The sequence below is a fragment of the Etheostoma spectabile genome, chromosome 6 (assembly GCF_008692095.1).
Source record: "Etheostoma spectabile isolate EspeVRDwgs_2016 chromosome 6, UIUC_Espe_1.0, whole genome shotgun sequence".
NCBI lineage: Eukaryota > Metazoa > Chordata > Actinopteri > Perciformes > Percidae > Etheostoma > Etheostoma spectabile.
Genome location: NC_045738.1, coordinates 20,466,157 through 20,476,077, shown reverse-complemented (window position 1 = coordinate 20,476,077; position 9,921 = coordinate 20,466,157). Strand labels below are relative to the sequence as shown.

The following is a 9,921-nucleotide window of genomic DNA, read 5'->3' as shown; positions in this document are numbered from 1 at the left end:
CCCCCCCCCCCCAAAAAAAAAAACACAGCACAAATTCAGTTTAGGGCTGTTGCATTAGATTTTATAAGATTTTTTAGTTTTATTTCTATTGCAAAACACAAACTTTTACCATTTTTGACATAGAAATGTCAATCAAGACTGTTTGCTTTAAATGTATATGTTATGTTATTATGTAATGTTAAACAGGGTAATCCTTTATAACCTCTTCTAAATGCACTTGGTCAAACATCAGAAAGGTTTCTAGACGTGCTGAGAGGAACTGTCTACTCACGGTGCATCTTACCTTTGTTCATACGCTTCAGCGGTAAACAGGAAGCCGTATACATCTGTAAAAAAAAACAACCTGTAGAATAATTTTGTGCATGTGTAAAAACGTTCTGTAGCTGAAAAGAAATACATTTATTCTACAGCTACAAAACATTTACAAGCTCACATTGTTTATGGCCCTCATTTGATCCCATAGTCACAGAGCATTACACAGCACCATGTCACCAGTGCTATGAAGATGACATGTTATTCTATATTAAACAAAAGGTAAATAATTCCTTCTTCAGAGAAACAATTCTAATGTGATCCATGTATGAAAGTACTAGTTTAACCACTAACAGTAGGCTACCTGGGGTTTAGCTGAAGGTAACCTCACAAACTGCTGTTCCATCTCCCTTTCCAATCAGCAGAGGATGCTGCTCTTTGTATTAGGCCAATGTTTCCCAAACTTAGGGTCGGGACCAAAAATGGCTCGCAGACCTGTTTTTATTGGGTCGCCAATTGGCAGAGAACAGACTAAATGCTCAGCACGACCTCAGAATGGCACTTTCAAAAACCGAACCTAGACTAGATCAGCTGGCTGATATCTTTAACCAGCCACATACATCTTATTAAATTCAAGTCAACATTATTTAAAGAAATGTTGGTGTCGATACTGAGGGATGATGGGAGTTGAGAAAGGGGTGAGACACAGGAAGGAGACCTTTTTTGTTTTTGTTTACTTTTATAATGGAATAAATATACTTGATATCAATTTAAATTCATGGTTGGTTCCGTCTTTTGTCCACAGCTTAAAAATGTAGATGTTACAATGATTCATGGTGTATTTTTGTAAATTTGGGACACCAAATGTCTCTTTTGGGTCTCGAGCTGAAAAAGTTTGGGAACCACTGTTTTAGGCCGCTGTGGTGTGAAGCTCACTGAAACCCTGAAAGCTTTCTGCACAAAGGACGTGCTGCTTGTTGGGTGTGTGTGCTTCAAAAGTCAAAATGCAAACCTTATATTCCTGTCAAATAATATGCATCACATGGGATCCTGCTGATGGATGATTGAGGCAACATTTGAATGTTTTACTTCCATTCACTAGCAATTTGAAAGTCTTATAACCACGGGATGTCTCTTCCAAAAGATTAAATCTAACGTTACATTCACAAAGCCAGGAAAACCAACTGGTTGGTTAACAACATGGACATTATTAAATCTGATATTTATTTTACTTTTTTGCCTTGAGTTCATCATTACTCCAGGATCAAAAGAGGAAATGCAACACGATTACCACTGATACGATGATATGAATGCAGATTGACTTACCAAATACAGTTGTGCTCATAAGTTTACATACCCATGCTTAAGTTGACTAAAAAGAGAAATAAAATAATCATGTTTTGGAAATTTATCTTAATGCCTTTTTTTAAAAAATGGGGTAAATCCAACCTTTAAGGACACCAATTGTCTTTGTGAATGAATACTGTATTGTAAATAAATAAATGTTATTCCTTAAAATACAGGGGGTAAGTATACACACCCCTATGTTATATTCCCCTAGAGGCAGGCAGAGTTTTATTATTAAAGGCCAGTTATTTCATGGATCAGGATACTATCCATCCTGATGAAGTTCCCATGGCCTTTGGAATTAAAATAGCCCCCCCCCCCAATACCATCACATACCCTTCTCCATACCTAGAGACAGGCGTGGTTCTACTTCAGTTAGACTAATATCCGGTTTGATTTGCATTGAGAGATGACTTTATGGAAAGCATCCCATTTTTTTAATTAAGGCATTAAGATAAATTTCCAAACCATGATTTTTTTTTATTTCTCTTTTTAGTCAACTTAAGCATGGGTATGTAAACGTATGAGCACAACTGTACATTATCCAAATACAAAATCAGCAATAAAATGAAATGCATTCATGGTGTTAAGTCTCTGATACTGTAGCAGGGCTCTGCTTTGAGCCCCCGGGCTGGACACAAAGTTGATCAATAACAAACATGAGTCGCAGATGATGTCAGACGGATAACATTCATCATAACACGGATGATTCTCTGCTCTGCCTTGCTTGCCTAAGAGTGTCTGCACATCGAAACCAACAGCGCACTCCTCTGGACGACACGTGTAATGTCAACCAGAAAAGATGAGACATTTAGGGATTGTTTTATTGTCATTGAATACTGAATATATTGGTCTCATATGAACAAAGATTTTACTATGAAATATAATGAGCTGAATAGTTAGCTAATGACAAAAATCAGGTCTCCGTCTACTAGAAAATGTGATATTGCTGTTGATTTTTAATGTCTTTTTGTGGAAGGGATTTTATATATATATATATTTTCAGTAAAAGACTGCACACTACGGTATATAAATTCAATAACTTCTACTGTTTCTGGCTCCATGTCGGTTTCTTTTTCTGAGATTATTTTTTGGGGCTTTTCCATATTAGATAGAAATAGTGGATAGACAGGAAAGTAGGGGGGGGGGATGACACGCAGCCAAGGACCACAGGTTGGACTCGAACCCGGACCACCGCAAAGGACTCGGCACGCGCTACCGGGTGAGATAGAGGCCGCCCCTCCAGGTTGGTTTCTATAGTTACCCACCACATGAATTCAAATGCCAAAATGTTTATCAATTTAAAAAGTACATATCTTTCAATTTATTTTAAAGAAGAGGAGGAGCTATGGAAGAAGATTAAGGCCACATGTGAAAAAATATATTGAGTTCTGAGTTTAAAGTCTGAATTCTGAAAATAAAGTAAGAATTCTGACTCTTTTTTTTAAACATTTAAAAGGACAAACACATTTGATTGGCAGAGAACTGTGACAAGTATAAAAAATAAAAACTCTGAAAACAGAAATCAGAACTCTAATACATTTTTCACATGTGGCCCTAATCTGACAATTGGATGATTTCAAGACACCACCTAAAGTTTTAATACATTTATTTACAAAAAGAAAAATCACAATATTGATGTATATGTGTGACTATTATGTGCCTCTGTGGTTTACAGCTGACATTTGTGTTTAATGGCCTACAGTCAGGATGTTACACTATGAGCATATTTAGACAAAGTGTGACATGACACAAATGCAGGTGAACACTTTTCTTTGCAAGTTTTAAAATGAAATAACACAAAATTAAAAGTACTCACCTCATTCAAAGTTATTCCATTAACTTAACCACAGGGGGGGGGATAAGGGGTGGGGAAAAGGATATTGGAAGCAATCAAAATACCTGTTGGGCTTACAGAGAACTTCTCCTGGTCATGCTAAAGGCTGATCAAAGTTAGTTAAGGGCCATGAATTGTAAATTAAATTGATGTGAAACAGCAAATACCATCCACTGGGATCCCCTACTGATCCAGCTTTGGTCCTTGATGATCAGTCCTGCTCCTTGTAGCATTTTGTGTTTCAATCTTCCACATAGTTTGACATATTTCCACCTGTAAGAGTCCCAGTGCAGCAGTCTTTATCTGTTGGCGAAGGAGCAAAAGTGCATCAGCTGATCAAGTGGGATCAGGCATTATTAATGTCTCTGAACCCCTTGCATCTCCCTCGTGGTCTTAAGGATTCCAAAACAACAGCGTGTAGGAAACCAGGCGACGTTAGGGCTACCGATTCCCCCGAGGAATATTATTTTTCCTTTTGCCATCCAATTTCAACTGGACATTTCAGGGTCTCGCATGATTCATGAGGTAATAGATACAGGCCAAGTGGCATCAGGAGCGCTGCGATTGGCCGGGCTTGGTGAACTTGCTCTGCAGGAACACTCTGGGAACACAAAGCCCTTCCTTTTTGTTGACCGTCTCTCTCAGGACGTAGTCGTTAGAAACAGATTGGAGGCCCGTGTCCGCAAACAGCTCAGCCAGGAACTCTGAAAAGCAGACAGAAAAAAGACTGAGACATCAGAAAGAGGGGAACGACCCAAACGGAAGGTTACAGTGTTTTCTGCTGTGTCATGAGATGTCAAGAAATATGAGTAGAGCCTGTAAACCAAAGAACCATTTGACAACTGACTGTTGTTTGGAAAGATCACTGTGGCCTTCCCATGTTGTAGTTTCTGTACAAACAGATGTGTATTTCCCATAATACCGCCTGTTTGGTTATATTACTCAACAATTGTTGAATAATAAAAACCAAGAACTAGCTGTCTTTATTCTATTATCATACAATATCCCAACTGACACAAAAAACATATCTATAATCTATGAAAATCAGCTTACTGCTGGTTGGAAACTTACCACTTTTGTTTGGCACAGTAAAGTAGAAAATACATATCTATCTATCTATCAATCACAGAGACACAAACATGAAAATGACTTTACTGAAGTAATTAACAGACCTTTAGAGAAGAAGTAGGCCCTGGTTCCGTCTTGGCGGACGTAGAAGTTGTCCCCCAGCTTGCTGCTGGCTTTGAACCGGAGCATGGCGTGGTCGTGCAGGCCGTAGTCCCTGAACAGGACGATGCCGCCCGGCTTCAGCACCTTAAAGCCACATGTGTGTTACTTTACACCACTTGAAATCAGCTTTTAATCCAAAAGCCGGATGGGAAGTTGCCACCTGACAGATGCAGCACAGCTAGCAGCCACATTACTGTGCGTATGAAAGGCATGGTGTATTTTAAGGAGAGATTAAAAAAAACTAACAACATTAGTAAGATCCTGGACTTTGGACATCCTGGACTTTGGACCCAAAATGGCTGCCTTGCCTTGCACTACTCCACTTGCACACTTTTTGTTGTCCTGAAAACACTTGGGAACACATTTCTGCTGCTCTTACATAACCGGCACCACTATGCTACCGCCCTGACTTTGCACATTACATTGACTGTCAACGTATGCATGATTGCACATTTTTAACTCAAATTTTGCTGCTCTTATTTTCCTCATTGTATATATTCTTCTTATTTTTACTTTTTATATGTTTACTTGAATGTTATGTTTGTCTGTGGACCTAATTGGTTAAAATTGTCTTGTTGTCACCGTGGGATAAGGGAAACGCAATTTCGATTTCTTTGTATGTTTTGACATGTGAAGAAATTGACAATAAAGCTGACTTTGACTTTGAAGAAATTATGAAATTAAACTTGTTTTTGTTCCCCCAAAAAGGAGCCCTGCACTGAGTCTCTCCTCCTGGCTGACTCTGCTCTCACCCTGCTGATGTTCTGCAGAGCCGGCTTCATCTTGTCAGGGTGGATGGCCGACAGGACGAAGATGAGGGTGACGACGTCCACGCTGCCCTCGGGGACATTTTCCCTCATGTCGTCTTTAGTTAAGTCACACTGGAAGGCACAGCAGCGCTCGGGGCAGTACAAAGGATTTTGCTGTCAGCAAAAAGCAGATAAAGGTGTTTTATTTGTGTGTATTACACACACACACACACGCATGCACGCACACACGCACGCACACACCTCTAATAGTTATCCTGTCTGCAGAACGTGCAGGGATGAAGTTGCTGCTAAAAGGCAATGAACACACTGTTAATATCGCTGCGATAATACCAAAAACCGTGATAATTTTGTTCACTATAACTGTGAGGTTAAATTTTCATACTGTTACATCCCTAATCTAATCATCTGAGACTAAAACCATTGAGTACACTGGTCAGCTCTATTCATCCATCCATCCATCCATCCATCCATCCTCATCCGCTTCTCCGGTATCGGTAATGAAGGACAAATACTTTGTACTGTACTCAAGTAGATTTTTCAGATATTTTTACTTTACTATTTATTTTTTGGGCGATTTTTACTTTCACTCCTTACATTTCAACACTAATATCGGTACTTTCTACGCCTTACATTTATAAAAGTGGCTCGTTACTTGAGTTTTGTACCAAAGCTCGTCTATCAGGTGTGTTGTGAGCGCATGTCGGAGAATAACGCGCCTCACACAGAGAGAAAAGTGAGAGAAAAGTAAAAGAGACTAGCTGTCCGAAGGATACTCAGCTGAGATTGTGTGTGTGAGTTCTTGAGAACTGTAAGTCATATAACTTTTAACATGTTGTCAGTTCATTCTATTGGTCTATAGCTCTGGCAAAGTTCAAGTTAGCTAGTGATTTAGTTGTTTGTGTTCTTCACCTGTTACCTAGGTTACACCTGGCTGTTGATTCATAATGGAGATTGTTGAACGCCTTGGCTCCAGTTTGTACTTCAGGTGCATTATTTACATGCTACAGTAGTTACACTGCATTAAGATTATATAATAATAGTGGGTTTATTGTTATTATTTACTAACATGTATGATTCCTATGCATTGTGATTTGTAGCCTTTACAATGGTATTTATTTACCCCCCACACACACACACACACACCACACACACACACACAACACACACAACACCACACACACACACCCCACACAGAGATGCTTGATTTAATGAAGCATCAACAGAGAGAAGTTGTCTCCGTCTGTCTTTTAACAGACACACCTGGTGCCAAGTTGGAAACCAGAATCAGCTTTGAATCCAGTCCTAATCTAGTCCTCACTAACAATTTTCAAATAACTTCACTGGAGTTCCCGGTTTTTTTTGTATCATCGATACCAATTTAATCTAATTGGATGGTAATATACAGACTTCTCACAGAATCACAAATGAATTCATATCTTGCCACTCGGTCAGAATCTTATTAACCTGGTCCCAGTCTCTGTCCAATAATAAAATAATATACATTTAGGCCTATTGGCAGACAGCCATTTAAAATGTAGGCAACGGCATTTAAAGAATAAACATAAAAAGCCTTTTCTCCATGTCCACTGTGTTTCTCAGCGTCTCTCTAGTACAGGGGTTTTCAAAGTGTGGGCGCGCCTCCCCGGGGGGCGTAGAGCACTTTAGGGGAGGCGCGGTGCGAGGGAAAAAATAAACCGGAGAAGAAGCACTCGCAAAGATAAAAAGCAAATACCGGTGAAGGCTGCTGGTTGAAGAGATCTGCGGTTATACCTCTCATCAGTGCAACCCCGCATTACCAGATTTGCGCATCAAAACACAAGGACATTGTTCCCATAAAACTAAGAGCTCCACGATTTTGCAACTGTTTGGTTTTTGATTTATTTTTTTAATTTCAAGGAAATGTGCAACATTTACAGATATGTTCAAAATATCTGATCAAAATGTTTTGTTAAGATATGAAAACACTGTGGTATGTAACGTTTGTTTGAGAAAACGGTTGAAAAATGAGTTTTGGGTTGTCTTATTAGAAAATGAAAAAAGTGCGTATTTGCCATACAAAGGCCCTGATAAAATAAATAAAATGGGAGGAAATGTTTTAAAAGTTCATGTGTTGAATTTCATTCAGATAAAATGTCATTTTAAAAGATGAGATGATTCTAAAATAAAAGCAATTAGAAGGTGTTTTGGAGTGGCATTTGTTTGTGTGTGGGTTGATTATTGGGAGGGGGGGCACAGCAGGCATTGTGCTCCTTGGAGGGGGGCTCACCCTTTCATACTTTGAAAACCCTGCTCTAGTAACATCTGTCTGGTCCACGGAGCTTTGTCATCACAAGGCTACTTTTACTTCTATACTTTAGTACATTTCCAAGCCTGTACTTTGTTACTTTTACTTGAGTAAAGAAGTTAAATCAGTACTTCTACTTTTACCAGAGTATTTTTTCACACAAGTATCTGTACTTCTACTTGAGTATGGGAAGTGAGTACTTTTGCCGTTTCTGCTTATGGATAGATAGATTTCTTACTTTGACAAATTCGACAGCTCGTGGTGAGAAGTCACAGGCGTAAACAAACATGTTGAGGTCCTCCTCCAGCAGAGGGAAGATGCAGTTCCCCACACCGCAGCCGGCCTCCAGCAGCACCAGCCTCTGGGACTCAAACTACAAACATCACTTTATCACTCATTAATGTCTAAACATGCACAGCTCCAAATGGAGGAGTAAATACTAAACGGCGTTTCTTATAGGGGAAATGTCCGTCCTTATTCCCACTGCTTTCTTCCACAAAATTCAGAGTTATACATAAATTGGAAATAATAATAATAAACTACATTGCTGATTGAGGGATTATTTTAATGCCGAAACTATCTGGAAACCATGACGATGTTAATATGTCTCATTTTATGTTCTATCAAGTTGGTAATTTCGCGGCTAATCAAAGTTGCAAATTGAATTTTCTTTTAATAAAGTTTGGCGAGATGTTCTCCAGAAACAAGAAAAAAACATGTGGGGACTATTTTAACCCAAACCCAAAGTAATGACACTTAATACAACGCATTACTTATATAATTATGATAGTAAAATAATTTCTAAAGTGGGGTTTAATGGGACAAAATTGGATAAATGTTGGTTTCTTGGGTGGTGGTAGTGTTCCTGGCTTTCACATCCACACGTAGGGAATTTTTTTAAATGTAATTTATTTAACCTTTATTTAACCAGGAAGTCCCTTGACATTAAAATCTCTTTTTCGAGGGCACACCAGTTACGATATAAACAGAAATACAGCAGAGTCAAAAATCACACGTAGAGGAAAGGAACAGGTCCCATGTGGCAGTGGCATTTTGTAATTTTTTAACATGGCCTTAAATTCATTAAATGGGACTAGATCATTTAGATGGAGCAGGTTCGGCGCCCTGCCTTCTTCCTCACCTCTCTGCACGCCTTGAGCTCTTCAAACTCTCTGGTGGTCCAGTGTCGGTCCTTGAAGAAGTTCGTGGTGTTTCTTTTGTAAAACAAGTCCCAGTTTTTCTGCGCCTCTTTCTCCAACTTCCTCCGTTTGAAGTCGGACACCAGAGCCCTCTCCCCGCCGGGTCTGGCCGGCTCCTCCGCGGCGGAGGGATTCGTCTGCCCGGGGACACGCGCACATATGTCGCCCTTCAACGCCACATCTTCTCCAGGAGGTGGTGTTCTGATATCACCAGGGAAACTCTCATTTTTTGACATGATGCTGTGAGGATTAGTCGGGATTAGCCGCCTCCTCGTATCTGTAACGTTACTTATCGCTGATGAATAGGATAACAAACGATGCAACAACGTTAACAACTTATTTAAAACTAAAATGAACTTTGTTTTAAAAAATATCTTCCGCGATGTTGTATTTTTCCACATTTGACGTCCATCTTGTGCGTTCCTTAAATTCTTCCGTGTAGCATTTTCAGTTGGTTCCTTTTCTTTCCGGGGGTTCAGCTTGTTACCCACTGGAAAACATACAATGCACAGCATCACGTTATAGCATAGGCGTAATTTATGGGGGGGTTACATCATATCAGGTATGTAATAGAAACAAATCTTGTGGTTTATTAAGTTCACATGAATGTGGAACAGTATCTAAACATAAATTATATAACAAAAGCAATACAACACTCATCAAACTAACACATTAAGCAAATATAAGTACACAAGTGTAAAAATACAACTGCTTGACAGGGATTATTTCCTGACTGTTAAAATGCACCAGAATGCATTAAATTAAGGGATTAATACCTTTATTTGACGCCACTTTACATTCAGTCCACCCTCTGCTCATTGTCTATTGTTTGCCTGTTTTTTTGTGTGTTTACTTGTTTGTTTGGTTTGAATTTTCATAGAAAATGCTGCTGTAAGAAGGGAATTTCCCCGCTGTGGGATGAATAAAGTATTCTCCAATCTAACCTAATCTAATCTTGACATTCCAAATTTCAATGTTGCTCAATAGTAGAGCTCCCCCCCC

At 39.3% G+C, this 9,921-nt stretch overlaps 1 protein-coding gene across 1 annotated transcript in view; it reads right to left on the bottom strand.

Annotated features, from left to right (window-relative positions):
• Positions 1-3,289: 3,289 nt before the first annotated feature.
• mettl6 (methyltransferase 6, methylcytidine) overlaps positions 3,290-9,921 on the bottom strand; it is a gene marked incomplete in the record, with an annotated part of 8,827 nt that continues 2,195 nt past the window's right edge. Inside the window, 5 exon segments of the mRNA XM_032517509.1 lie at positions 3,290-4,140; positions 4,609-4,750; positions 5,419-5,589; positions 7,959-8,093; positions 8,862-9,096. Coding sequence (XP_032373400.1) covers positions 3,986-4,140; positions 4,609-4,750; positions 5,419-5,589; positions 7,959-8,093; positions 8,862-9,096 — 838 coding nt within the window.